The 14845-nt window shown below is 38.3% G+C and overlaps 1 protein-coding gene across 3 annotated transcripts in view; it reads left to right on the plus strand.

The window, feature by feature from the left end:
- RUFY2 (RUN and FYVE domain containing 2) overlaps positions 1 to 14845 on the plus strand; it is a 49755-nt gene that overhangs the window by 29290 nt on the left and 5620 nt on the right. For 2 of the 3 annotated variants that reach the window (XM_051982570.1, XM_051982569.1), the window contains exons 12-16: positions 81 to 178; positions 2854 to 2973; positions 12395 to 12524; positions 12807 to 12901; positions 14713 to 14761. In XM_051982570.1, coding sequence (XP_051838530.1) covers positions 81 to 178; positions 2854 to 2973; positions 12395 to 12524; positions 12807 to 12901; positions 14713 to 14761 — 492 coding nt within the window. Of the gene's footprint in view, positions 1 to 80; positions 179 to 1083; positions 2641 to 2853; positions 2974 to 12394; positions 12525 to 12806; positions 12902 to 14712; positions 14762 to 14845 lie in introns of those variants that run through there. The other variant, XM_051982572.1, reaches the window with a different exon arrangement.

Consider the following 14845-nt stretch of genomic DNA (forward strand, 5'->3'; position numbering starts at 1 on the left):
TGATTAAAAAAAATCCAAACATATTAAACATTAGCATGTAGTAATCCCCAAATCATTGTGGCTTTCATGTTTCCAACCAGGGCTCAGAAGAGGGCATGAAAGAAAAGAATGAAATAATTGGTCGACTGGAGGACAAGACCAATAAAATCACTGCTGCTATGAAACAACTGGAACAAAGGTAGGGAATCCATAGCATTTGCTTCTTTCTCATCCCTTTCACTCGTTTTCCCTGACTGTACCCTGCCACTTGCCACCAAAGCTGCCTTCCTAGGAAAGTGTTAGGTTAATCATTTGTTTGGAAGAAACTGGCTGGATTTTACCATTGGTTTTTGTTGTTTGAAAATAGTTGCCTTGTAAGGGAAAAAACCAGTGGTAAAATGAAATTTCTTTGACTTGAGTGCTTATCAATGTCATCTTCACTGACTTTTATCATGTCATGTACCTGTCCAGAAACAGGTGTTATAAGCATTGAAGATAGGTTTATTTCTGCTTGTTTCCTCATCTGTAAAATAAGGGATTTGGATCAGATGATCTTTTCAATTCATTTGAACTCAAATAATCTATTATTACCTTCCACACTGGCCACAGCAGAATGCCATTAATAATTTCTTGGGTGGTAGGGGGTTGATTCTGAGGTATATTTGGCCTACAAATATGCTAAGTTTTGCATCCAAGTATGTAAAACATTTTGAAGAATTTAGCATCTGTTGTATCGACATTTAGAGAGAGAGAAAAAGATGCTTGAAAATGTTCATACATTGAGGTCAAGTATAGCAGAGGTTTGTTTAGATTTAATCATTTGTAAGTGGGATTTTTCATTTTATTGTTGGAAAATGTAATAGACCTCCATTACCCTGTCATATTGGTGTCAACATATGTCTTACCATTGCTTTCTTTGAATCTACCAATGAAAAACATAACTATTAAAGCTTTATTGACATGAATATTCTTTTATTGACATCCTCTTTTCTTTCTTCTTTTTTCTTTTCTCTTTTGTTTTGTTTCTTTTATCCCAATTTTTACATTTTGGACATTTTTATTACTTCTCTCTTGCCTTTGATTTCTGTCCATCCCATCCTGAAGTGATAAAGATTTATTAACTCAGACTAGGACTATTGCAATGTCATTTGTGAAGTGTGCCAGCAGTGACGCGCAGCCCCAGTACAAATTGGTCAAAGATATATCTTTTTGAAGCTGCCTTATGCCCATGGCATCTAAAAATTCTTAAAGGGTGTTCACATTTGTACAGCTTGTTCAATAAAAAAGAAAATGATGTAATGAAATATGACAGAAGGGTGTTAGGAAGCCCCTAGACTCTCTGCTGTGGTAATATACTTCCATAAAGAGAGCGAGTGATTTTGGATTCCCCCAGATTTCACCATCCCCAGATTTTTTCTGAATATTGAGCCAGTGCAGATCAGGTTTATCAAACACAGTCTTCTTATCTTCCAGCTATTTTTAAATGTAAAATGTCAAATTGTTCAAAATTAAATTAACCTTTGTTTCCATATTTTGCTGACAGAAATTTCTTTTTCCTTTGGCACTCTCCTTCCATTATGGCTCTACCCTGATTTTTACAGTATTTTAAACATCAGTTTGTCACAAACTTTTTGACTGTCTTTTGTGCTTTGGGTATCTCTCCTATTTGCCACTTCTGTTAAGCATTCTTGGACAGTAGCACAACATTAAAGCTTGCCTTGATGAGCCTGATAAGACAAAAGTCCCCTTAAGCCTTATAGGAAAGCTTTGGGGAGTTTATATGTTCTTGAATTTGCATTTTGTTTTAGTTTTCAAAGACATAAAGTGGTGTTTTCCCTTCTTTATTCACTTGGGGGAAATAGCAACTTTTACAGAAACCCAAGGGAAATACCCATTTCTGGGACTCCACACTTGCAATTGTGAAAGGAAATGGACCAGCTGGAATTTGACTCATTAGACATCAACTTGCTATCATACCTTTCAATTAGAATCACATTTTCCAGGAATATTTTAGAGAGCTTTTATTTTTTAAAATAATCAACTTCAAACCAGTAAAAAAAAATATTTTTAAATCTCTCATAGCGGAAGCTGTGGGGATACACAACAGAAACAATAAGCACATATGAAAAGAAAAGTAGGAAAGTCAGGTCCCAAAATCCTAAGAAAAGAAAAGTAACAAACACAATGTTTTTAGCTAATTACTTTTAATTCATTTGGTGGTGGGAGCACGTGGTTGAGGGAGCTGCAGTGCCAACTACCAGAGAAATTTTTTTAAATTAAAAAAAACAAACATACATAGATACACAAGTACACATGTACATATGCAAAACCCAACAGCACTGGGGTCCTTCAGTAAGGACAGGGAGAATGCTGCAGAATGTGCTCTGTGCTGTTGATTGGGGATGGGCATGGCTCTCTGCTCTTGGCCTTATTACATGTAATTTCATGGCTCTTGTATTCTCATACAACACGTAGCCCATTGCAATTTCTTTGCTTAAATAGTGCTGATAATGGAAGGGCTGTACTTGGCAGTTTTTTAAAAGGCAGTAATGCACATATACTTACTTTGTAATTTAGACTAAAATCCATGTAAATGATAAAAGTTGTACTGCTTTGCATTGTTAATCTTAAGCAAGAAATAAAGTAAATCTGAAGACCGTGTCCTGGGTGTATTATATGACATAATAACAATCATGGAAGCCATTTTTAGGCATTGTGTGGCTCTTTCTCATTTGAGTTTGTAAGTTTCCCCCAGACTTTGTTTTTGTTTAGAAATGTTTCTATTTCCCCATTTTTCTTTTATTTGTCTTCTTCACCCTTTTACACCCTAGTTCTAGCCTCAGTTTTACCCAAAGTTGATTTGAATTACACCAGATTGCAGCAAGCAGAGAAGGCTCAAATGGAAGCCAAGAATGAGGATGAGAAATTTGAACAAGAGTGTCTGAGTCAGTCTGACAGCCTACAGAAACAGATATCCCAAAAGGAGACACAGCTGTGAGTATCATCTTCCTTTTGATCCAAAGAAGGATGTGGAGGGGTGTGTGTGTGTGTGTGTGTGTGTGTGTTTGCACGTGTACGCATGCATGTGTACATGCTCTCTTTTTTCTTAATACATTCTCATAATGGAAAGAGTATACCAGTATTTATTTTTATCTTATAATTGAGGTTTGTTGTAATATGTCCCCCGTTGATAATGGGGTAAGTCTCCCATCACCACTTCATCTTATATTCACTTTTGTGTGGTGATAGAGTTTCTCCCATTAGAGTGAAATCAGGAAAGGACTGAGTTGCTTATTCTTATTTCCCCAGTGTCATGCACATTGTCTAGAACACAGATACTTCGCTTTTGTGAATTAATTGGGGTTACCAGGATCTTTTTAAAAAATACATTTGTTAATTGTGGTCATAAGTGTCTCTCCTGATGCTGTTGTTATTCTGTAGATAATAGTCTGTGTTGGGGTTTTTTGACTGTCAGTAAATTTGTGGTGTTGGAACCTCTCACTCAATATAATGTATGTATTCCAGTGAGGAAGATTATTCCACAAGACTGAGGACTATTTTTATACCTTTTTTGTTTCATGGATTGCCAAGGTCAACAAATTTACCATAATCAGGTAGATTAATTCCCTGAAAGAAAAATAAGCCTATTTCAATGACCATACCTTTGATGCTTTGACAAAGTTTGTTCTCTACTGACATAACTTCAGAATCCCAAGATTCCTTCGTCCTTGTGGGAAATCTAAGATTCATTATACCAGGGAATATGGTAATCTTGAATGAGAATGCAAGTCACTTGATGAAACACTAATTTTTTGCAGAAACATTGGGATTAATATTGAAGACAGGAACTATAATTTGCTCTGGTACCAAATATATTCCCTTTTTAGCACATTTCTAAGTCATTGAGCATTTATTTAATGTTTAGTAGCATCATGCCAATTTCTGCAGCTATGAAGATTCAAAAAAAAAAATCCCACACAAAACAGTAAGCTTTTAAAAAGCTTACATTTATTTTACCATAGGCAAACAACATATACTCCAATAAATGCAAATATAGACAAAATAAATGCAAAGTTACTTCAGGGAATAGGAGAGAGTACTTGGAGAGAGAATGTTAACTTGAGCTGAATCAAGGGCTGAGGAGAAAGCCTGACCAAGAATTGTAAAGCTCAAGGAAAAAAACAGTGGATGAGGCAGCTTGAGTACATTGGGTCAGGGGAATGGATAAAATCAGTCTGAAAGACAAGCGTAGTTCATACTGTCCTGCAAGTTTGGTCTCAGACACAATATCTATGTGACCCTAGACAAGTCATCCTCAATTTGCTTCAGTTTCCTAATCTGATAAATGGGGGTAATAGCACTTAACTCTCAGAAATGTTGTGCGGGTCAGATGGATGATATCGCTTAGCACAGTGCCTGGAACATAGTGGTCACTATATCAATTGAGTTATCATTATCATTAATTTGCTGAATTGGGTAGAATGATATATATACTTTGTGACACTGTTGGTTGGTTTTGCTGAAATTTTAGCAAAAAATTCTTAAAAGGGAAAGGTTGCTGGATAGGAGAGGGATATATTTTGAAATGGATGTCATAGAAAAGCAAAAGTTTCCCTAAAACTAAAAAGAACAACAGCAAGGTGAGAAGCCACCTTATACAGCGCTTTAAATATCAAACAGAGGAGTTTGAAGTTTATCTTAGAGGAAATGGAATACTGATACTCAAAGAGCAGAAGCCCTGGAGTGGTGAGGGAGAGGCAGAGGCAGAGTCCTTAAGACTTGACTATTACTTGGCTTTGGGGGCAGGAAGAAAAGGGTAAGCATCCCAAATGCTTATGGAGTGAACTTGAGAACTGGCTTGATTGGTGATGCCCTGGACAGGAAGAAGTTGGGATTGGGGAACAGAGGAGAGATGATTGCCATTGTGGACCTCACAACACATGGTGTAAGTCTGAGGTGCCAGCATGCAGGAATCGCTTGGAGTGTAGGAATAGAATTTGGGGGCGATATTAGGGCTAAATATGTAGCTTTTGGAATCATCTGCATAAAAAGAAGAAGAGAGGACATGGGGTATGTGGCTGGGCCAAGGTGCTGGGACAGCCCAGTGATAGGAGGAAAGCCAGCAGGATGACTGGTCAGTGGTTGCAAATGCTATGGATTTGTCAAGAAGGGCGAAAATTGAGAAAAGCCCACCAGATTGAGCAATTATGAGATTATTGGTTATTTGGAAGAGATCAAGTGGTGGAACCAGTGATCCGAAGCCAGATTCTGAGTAGGATGGGAGAAAGTGAAGATGGCAAAAGGCCGTGAAAAAGAGAAGGAAGAGGGGAAACAGCAGCCAAGGTGGTAGGCTTAAGTGAAGGTTATCAGTGGTAGGGCCGTTTGGGCATCTCTGTGGGCAGCCAAGAGAGAGAGACCTACCATTAAAAAGGAAGAATAAACAAAACTCCTTGATGATGTGGGATTGATAAATCACCATTGGCAAGAAGGAGCTCATCTTCTGAGGTTAGAACAGAAGGGAAAGTAGGAGATAATGTGAATAAATCCGAGTAATAAAAATGGAAAAGAAAGGAAGCTTATAATGAATAGCCTCTTATGCTTCAGTAAAATATGAGTCAAGGTCTTCTACTCAAAGGAAGGGTTGAAGATGGTTTCAGGAGAAAAAAGATGGATTGAAACAGAGCTTGTGGGAGGATGATACCTTAGGGAGTCAATTAAGCTAGAGCATCTGAGTAGACAAGCTACTTAAACTTTATAATTGAATTCAATCAGATGACAAGCATTTATATCTTCTTAGAGCTTCGTACCTTGAATTAGAGTGAATTGGGTATATCTTATGAGACTGGAATCTCCACAAAGGTAGAGGGAGTGTCTCCTCTAAATTTTGTATGTTTTCCAACATGTAGCTTATTGTGGTGCATACAGTAAGAATTTATTAAATATTTTCTTCCCCTCTTAGCCTGTAAGCTGCTTGATTTAAGGTCTATCTTACTCCTGTTTGTCCTGGTTCTAGAACCTTGCATAGTAAGTAGCTACCTAATTAGAAGGCAGTGACCTAGAGCAAAAAAAGAGCAAAAGGCACTGGATTTGAAGTCAGAAGATCTGAATTTGAATCCTGGTTTTGCTTCTTTATGATCCGGGTCACCTCATACAAACCAGTCAATTGATGTTTCCTCATGTCTAAAACAAGGGGATTGGATTATGTGTGAAGTTCTTTAGTTTTGTTGGGACATAGACCTCTTTGGCAGTCATTCTGGTGAAACCTGTGAACCTTTTGCAGAGTTATGTTCTTTTCTTTAATATTAATAATTGAAATGGATGAAAATTAACATTTTATTTAAATATCAATATTTAATATTAATAATAACTTCATGGACTTCTTAAAACATTTTCAAGAGCTTGTGGATCCCAGTTCTCTGGGATTTTTACTGCTCAGTTCCCTTCCATTTCTGAGTTACAAGGTTTTAAATAAGTGACAAAATTATTGTGCTTTTAAAATGTGGAAATAACGCTACATAATAAAGGGAGTTCTGAGCTTGGAGTTGGGAAGCTCTCCCTGAGTTTGATTTTTGCCTCAGTTATTAGCTGTGAGTAATAAACAAGTCACTTAGTGTCTATAAGACTCATTCCATAGAGTTAATTTTTTGAATAAAAGTGAGTAATGTTTACAAAGTGCTCTATAAACCTAGTGGAGCTATATAAATGTTAGAGTTATAAAGCTCTGGAGTTGGTAAGAGCTGGGATCAAATCTTGCCCCAGATAAATGTTCTCCAATCATGACATACGTCTTGGTCACTCTGTTTTAACTTGCTCATCTATAAAATGTGAAATGGGGATCAGATGTCAGCTGAGGTTCTCTCTGGTGCTAAGTCTTGGATCTCTATTGTTTACCCTGGAGAGGTATCATAGCAGTGTATAAAGTTTCAGCACTTGGTATACTGGTTGCCAATCTCAGACTGCCTTCATTCTTGTAATTTTGTAATAGCTCACAGGTTGTGTTAGCTAATAGGTTTTCTTTCTTTTCTGCCACTCAAACTTACTATCCTCTTTCCATCATCTCTGCTCCTTGGACACAAGGAGAGGGCACATTCAACTTAAGGACTGAACATTCATTCCTTATTTTGCAGTATTGGTTCACCTTTGGGTGGGCCAAAAATGTTGGGCAGTAGTAGTGCTTCTTCATTCTGTGTTCACCGTTGTGATGGGCTTAATCAATAGCATGTGGCCTTTGTAGATATTTTAAATTGATAGCTTTTTAAATTTGATTGTAATTGAATACTAGAGATGCAGGCTTTCTGACTGTGGTGTGGATAAGATGGTCACATAGCACCTACAAATTTATCTGATTTTAAGGATAAGGTAGGATCTTTTGGTGATTAAAATTTTAAAAAATACAGTTAATTGATATTTGTGAGGGATACCTATGTTATACTTTTTAGAAAAGCTTTAACAAACATTTCTTTTAAAATATATTTTATAGCGTTATACCAATCAGACTTCCAAGAAAATATTTTAATGATCTAGAAAAAATATGGAACAATAAAAAGTCGAGAATAAAATATATTTTATTTTCTCCTCAATTTTATTTATTTATTTGTTTGTTTTTTGCTTATTCCTCCTTTTAATGGTACTCTTTCTTGGCTGCCTGCAAACATGCCCAAAATGACCTTGTTGTTGGGTAACCTTCATCAAAACCTACAGCCTCAGCTGCTTATTTGCTCTCTTCCTCCTTCTTTTCACAGTTTTTTGCCTTAAAAAGGGTTATTAACCTTTGCTGTCTTCCTGCTCAAGAATCTGGCTTCTGACTTCTGATTCTACCACTTGGTCTCTCCAAAATAACAATAATTTCATGTTGAAAGTATTTTTTTTTTAAGTTTTGCATTCCAGATTCTAGACAGCAACCAATCAGATGTAGGTTATATATATGTAATCATACAAAACATTACTATTTTTTTCCAAGAAGACTCAAATAAAAGAAAAAGAATTAAAGAAAGAAAGTGAAAAGTAGCATGCTTCAGTGGGTATTCAGATAATACGAGTTCTTCCTCTGAAGGTAGCTAGTATGCTTTATCATTAATCCTTTGGGATTGTTTTGGATCATTGAATTGCTGAGAATAGTTAAGTCATTTACAATTCTTTATGGAACAACATTGCTGTTGCTGTGTACATTTTCCTCATTCTATTCACTTCATTCCCCATCAATTCATATTTTTTCAGGTTTGTCTGAAATCATCCTGCTTGTCAGTTCTTTTAGCATGATAATATTTGGTTACAATCATACACTATTAGCTGATTTAAACCATTTCCCAATTGATGGGCATCCCTTTGACTTTCAATCCTTAGCCACCACAAAAAGAGCTACTGTAAATATTTTTGTACAAATATTTCCTTTCTCCTCTTTCTCTCTTTTTTGATGTCTTTGGGAGGCAGTGGTATTGCTGAATCAAAGATTATACAGTTTTATAGCCCTTTGGTTATAATTCCAAATTTTGCTCCTTAATGATTGGATCCCTTCAGAATTCTACCAACAGTGCATTAGTGTCCCAGTTTTCCCACATCCCCTCCAATCTCACCATTTTCTTTTTGTCATATTAGCCAGTCTCAGAGTTGTTACATGCATTTATTAAGTAACTAATAGCTCCACAAATGTTTCTTAAGTTCATTGAACCAAGAGAGGAGAAGGCTTGTCAGCATGCTTAATAAATATTGAGGTCAAGAAATGTGGGGATTGACAAAAAAACATCAGATTTGGTAATTAAGAGATTATTGTTAAAGTTGAAGAAAGAAGTTTTAGTTAAGTGATATTACTGGAAACTATATTACAAAGGGCAGATGATTAAAAGGAGAAGTGGAAACAATGTGTGTATATGGCTTTTTCTAGGAGTTTGGCTGTCCAGAGAGGAGAGATAAAGGGGATGATAACTTGTGGGGATGGTAGGGCCAATGTGGAAAATATGTTAAGTATGGGAAGAGAGGCTGCTTTTTAGGCAGAAGAAACCACCTATTAGAAGATGAAAAATGATGAGATAGAGGTAAAGCTACTGCTGAAGAGATGGGGGGAAGAAGATGAGATTAAGAGTAAGTATAGGCTCTTTTTCAACAATAAGGTGATTTTAAGGCAATTCCTAATGGAAAGAGCCTGTTGGAATATTTACAAACTGTTAAGTCATTAGAGTTGATAGAGACAATAATTATCTAGTTTAGCATGGTTCAGTATCACTGATCTGATCTTACAAGGAGATATTTTGGGCCAGAACCTGAAACAAGGTACTAAGTAGAACTAATTGATACAATGCTTATGTTCACACCAATACTCATTGGAGTTCACAAAGCAAACTTTGTAATTTTGTGAATTCACACCTCCCTTAGGTGTGCCTCCAGAAGGAGGAGTCAACCTTTGGGAGATGATATATAAGAAGCGAACTCAGTCGGGAGTTCAACTGAATTTAGATTGAGAGGGGAGCATCAAGTGAGTTCAGCCAGAAGCCCTCTCTGAGTGAGGAGTTTTACTTCAGAACATTGAATGGGGTCGGAGAGGAGCACTCTGGGAGATTGAGAGTCAGAAGCCTTCTCTCAGAGGCAAGACAGAGTCACCTTTGTACTGGCTGGGCTGAAGGACAAACCTTTGGATTTGGAGACATTCAGAGGGAGCTCTTGGGACCAAGAGGCTGAAGGACAAACCTTTGGATTTGGAGACTTTTGGAGGGAGCTCTTGGAACCAAGAGGCTGAAGGACAAACCTTTGGATTTGGAGACTTTCGGAGGGAGCTCTTGGAACCAAGCAGAGAGATAGGCCTCTAAGCTAACCGAGCTATATTGGAGGCAATAAAAGATCTGAACTTTTATCACCTGGCTGTGTTTTGAGGTGATTATTCCTTTCAACTGCAACTAAGGCTGCCTCCAGAAAACCTCCCTGAGAAAAACATTTATTATATTATAAAGAAGAATAAGAACACATTTTGGCGCCCCATGTTGGGTGCCAAAATGTGGTGATTTTCTTCTTTTAAAATTTCTTCTTTTAATTCCCACTGAACTCTCTTAACTGGGCCTCTGCTTTCTTCTTATATATCAGAGAGTGGGATTATGGGTTTTCTCCCATAGTGCTCTCTGGCCCTAAGAGCTTCAAGAGAGGTGTGAATTTGGATATCTCATATTCATATCCCTGAAATCTTCCAAACATGTGAACTCCAATGAGTAAAGGTGTGAACACAAGCATTGTATCAATTAGTTCTACTTAGTACCTTGTTTCAGGTTCTGGCCCAAAACATCTCTTTGTAAGATTAGATCAAGGATACTGAACCATGCTAAATTAGATAATTATTGTCTCTATCAACTCTAATGACTTAACAATTTGTAAAGATTCCAACAAGAGCCATCCTTGTAAAAGGCTGAAACTCTTGAGTTGATACACTGAGCTCGGGACAACCGAGCACTTAAGGCTAATTACCAATTGGATAGTACTCTATTAGCATATGCTTAAAAATGGCCCTTCCCACTATTCTGTACTGGCTTGATAACTGGTGTATACAGAGAATTGTAGGAGGAACTAGGGGGTGGAGTAAGACTAGCCAGAGTCACTTTTGAGCGGGAGACGAAGAGGAGAGGTTGAGGACATCCTGCGTCCATCCAATTCACTTCTATCCCTAAAGACCAAGGACTTTTGCTTATCCTGACTCTGGCTGATTCTAAGGTATCCAGGGTGCTAACTTGGTCTTCACACATCCCCATCCAGTGAGAGAACTATGGAAACTGAAAGTGGATCAAAGTGTAGTATTTTCACCTTTTCATTGTTTTTTAATTTGGTTTTTTCCTCATGCTTTTTATTTTTCTTTCATTTTTTGATCTGATTTTTCTTCATAGTATGATGAATATGGACAAATGTTTAGAAGAATTGCACATGTTTAACCTATATTGGATTATTTACTACGTATGGGAGGAGGGTGGAGAGGAGGAAGAAAAATTTGGAACACAAGTGAATGCTGAAGGATGAATGTTGAAAACTGTCTATGCATGTATTTGGAAAAATCAAAAGCTATTAAAAAGGATATATGTAGAAGGATTGTTTCTGGCAAGAAGAGCTGTCTTTTTGTTAGAAACTGCTGGAATAAAGGCAGAGAGAATAGCTAAGGGTGTCAGAGGATGTTGGGAGAAAAGAACATTTGCCTAGCCAGTGGTTTCTCTTCTTTTAGTAAAGTGTGAATGGAGAGTCATTTAAGAAGTTGGAGGGAGAGAGTGCTATAGGAGCCTTTAGAAAATAAGAACAAGTTGGGAACTGCAGGCAAAGGAGATTGGGATTCAGTTGGGGAGAAATGAAAAAACTGGTTTGTTGTGGCAAGGTCCAGTGGAAATTTGGTGACATCAAAGCCAATAGAATTGCATCACCTCCTCCCTCAGCATTCAACAGTAGTGAGTAGGAATGGAGCCTGTCAATTGTGGGAGTGATCCAAGATTGGAGTTTTCCACATGAGCAAGGCAGGAACCAAGCTAGAAGGAAGCTGATGTTGACATTTTAACTGTAGGGTCGAGATCAACAAGCAATTACAGAGCACCTCATGTGTGCAAGGCACTGTTTGGCACTGGGGATAGCTTAAACTCTGTTGGGGGAAACATGAATGTAGATAAATAAATAAATATATAAAAACTAAATTTAAATTACTTTGCAAGGGGAAAGAGTCTTAGCAAGTTGAGAGTTATCCCATTTAACGGGTGCCTTATGGCCAGGCTCAGATGTGAGGAGGTATAGAGGGTCATGTCAGGTGACCTGATTGAAGATCCTACCTTTGCTCAGGAAGCCGTGCAAGACTTTGGGCCCTCCTTTGCCAGGTATCTCTGGATCCAGCTTTAAATTTGTGTTTCCCTAAAAACAATTTTTTCATAACACTATATTTGTTTCCCCTTCCCCCCCCGTACTTAAATATCTTACAGAAACAATAAGCCACAAATAATTTCTCGGGGGGACAACTAGATGGTGCAGTGAATAGGGCATGTGCCCTGGAGTCAGGAGGACCTGAGTTCAAATATGACTTTAGATACTTAACACTAATTAGCTATGTGTCCCTGAGCAAGTCACTTAACCCTAATTGCCTCATCAAAAAAATTCTAATTTCTGGGAAGAAATGTCACTGGTCATTTATGAAGAGCTTTTCAAACCTCTAAAGACTACATAAGAGCTAATTATTATTATTGTAACATTATTTTAAGTGTGAATTTGTAAAACATTGGCAAATAGAAACAATATTCAAAGAATAAACAAAAAGGATTTTATATGAATATAATCTTCTGCACAGATTTACTTTTTTTAAGTTTTAACAAATCGCTCTGTTTGTTTTTATTATTTTCTAAGCTTGATGAACCTCTAAAAAAAGTGTCAATAACTGGCCTGAGCCCTGATGTTTTGTTTCTATTTGTGACTAAAGGGCTCAATTGGAAACTGATTTGAAGATTGAAAAGGAGTGGAGACAAACTCTGCAAGAGGATCTTCAGAAGGAGAATGAGGCTCTATCTCATCTGAGAAATGAGACACAACAAATCGTCCGTCTTAAAAAAGTAAATTGTGGTAAACCGTCTGTGTTCATGTATTTTCATGAAAGAATCAGAAACAGGCCATGATGACAGATTGTATTGGGCAGAAGAAGTGTTGTTACTTTTATAAATGTTTTGCTAAAATTAATAGAAAGCAGTAGGGAGAATGTTTTATAAAGTAGCTGTACGCCTATGGGAAAATTTGTTTTACTTAAAAACTTAGAATGTGTTGCTGAGTAATGGAATATAGACAGTGCAATTTCTTCTTTGTATTAAGACATCTTTTTAAAAAAATTGTTTCTGAAGGAGTTTCTGAGTCTCCAGAATGAAAATCAACAGTTGAAAAAAATATATCAGGACCAGGAACAAGCCCTTCAAGAACTTGGCAGCAAGCTCAGCGAGTAACTTTTCTTTTTTTACTTTCTATAAATAGTTAACTTTTAAAAGTATATGCTTGATCAGAAGGACAAAGGACAGATTGGAAGGGCTGGAGGGGAGAAGAGGCATTTCAGCTGCTTAAAATGTAAACCCTAAAAGTAGATCTTAGGGTAAGGGGAACTGTGTCGAATGAGTCAAGTGCTGAGTTTTTAGAGGAATGCTGTAAATTAGGCAACTTCTCAGCTTCCCTAGGATTCCCCTTTGATTCTGTTCTCCCTCAGTGAGAACACATCAAGGGTCCGGAGCTGAGGGTCTGCTGGGGAAGGCAGCAAGCCAACAGCTTGTGCAGAGGAGCTTTAAACAGGAGAAAGTAGAGATAATGAGGAGGAGGAAGGCTCCAGTTGAAGGAGGTTTGGGGAAGGATATTTTGGACTGAAGCATGAAGGAACCTCCAGGCCGAGGCAGGAGCAAGCAGAGAGTTTGTGCTGGGCAAGGGGCAACATGGAAGCAGGGGTTGCCTTGCTCAGTGCTTGGAGAGTGTAAAGTCTAAGAAGACTGAAAAGGGGGAAGAGGCTGGGTCAGGAAGAGCTTTGAAAGGCAAATGTCAGCAGGCAATAGGGAGCCATTAGAGTTTATTGAATGTGGGAAATGGTAAGGCCAGATCCTCTAACTTAGGAAGATTGGTTTGCCCGCTAAGTGGACAATGGATTAGAAGCAAGGATGCTAAAGCAGGACCCTGTTGTAATGCCCTGGGAGTGAAGTTCAGGGGCCCTGTATCAAGGTGACAGTGTTGTGAGAGGAGAGAAGGCCAGAAGAACAAGGCTGGACCACCTACTGGCTATGGAGGGGGGATACAGGTAGAAAAGGTGAACTAGCTATCTACAGTGTTGACATCTAAGTGATGACAAGATTGGTGGGATGATAGTACCCTTAACAGTAGCAGGGAAGTTGGAAAGTGGAGGGAGTTTGGGGGGAATTCATTTTGGACCTGTTGAATGTAAAATGTCTCTAGGATGTCCAATTCATGATGTTTAAAAAGCAGTTGGAGATACTGGACTGGAGGCAACTGATGAGTAGATCTGAGAGTTATCTGGCATAGAGAGGCTAATTGAAGTCATGGAGTTGGTGAGATCATTTATTGAAATAAATACAGGGAGGTGACCCAGGAATACTTGGGCCATCAGGTGTGACCTAGAGGAAGAGTTGGAAAAGAAGACGGAGCAGGAGGGGTCAGCTCCAGAGAGCAGTGTCCTAGAAGCCTAGGAGACAGTACTGAGGAGACAAGAGTGATCACAACAGCCTGTATCAGATGTGCAGATCAATCTCTGTAGTAGGGTCAGCAAGGGTGAGGACAGAGAAAAGCCACTCAGAGATCATATCAGAGATATGAAAGAATATTTTTCATCTGAATGATGAGGTTAGAAGCTAGACTGTAGAGTCAGGAAGAGAGAGTCTACGATGGGTCGTAGACAGCCTTCTCAAGAGTGTTACCACATTAGCTGGGAGAGACAAGGAATGGGAGCCAGGGGAGATGCAAGAGATAAATGAGGTAGTTGTAGCCAGTGGAGAAGCAGGCAATCTAGGAGAGATGACAGTCTGCCTACTTGTGCTTTTTGAGGGGCTGGCTTAGTAAGGACTAAGTCCACTTTGTCATGTACAGTAGGGGTGAGGTAGGGAGTGGCAGTGCTACTAAGAGGACCAGCCTGGGCTCAGAGGTTCCCCGGTTTGTTCAGCTGGGAAGTGGGAACTGGTCTAGATGGCTGGTCATTTTCTGGGGGGGTTACTGTCATCAAGTGTCTGAAACCAGTGTTGGCTATTTTCTAATCTCTTTTAGATCAAAACTTAAAATAGAAGATATAAAAGAAGCCAACAAGGCATTACAGGTCAGTAGAAATCTTCCCTTCAGATACTAACCTGTATTAATATGTGTACATAAAATATGGAGCCCAGATACATAAAATGAAAAT

The sequence above is a fragment of the Antechinus flavipes genome, chromosome 2 (genome assembly GCF_016432865.1).
Source record: "Antechinus flavipes isolate AdamAnt ecotype Samford, QLD, Australia chromosome 2, AdamAnt_v2, whole genome shotgun sequence".
NCBI classification, from domain to species: Eukaryota; Metazoa; Chordata; class Mammalia; order Dasyuromorphia; family Dasyuridae; genus Antechinus; species Antechinus flavipes.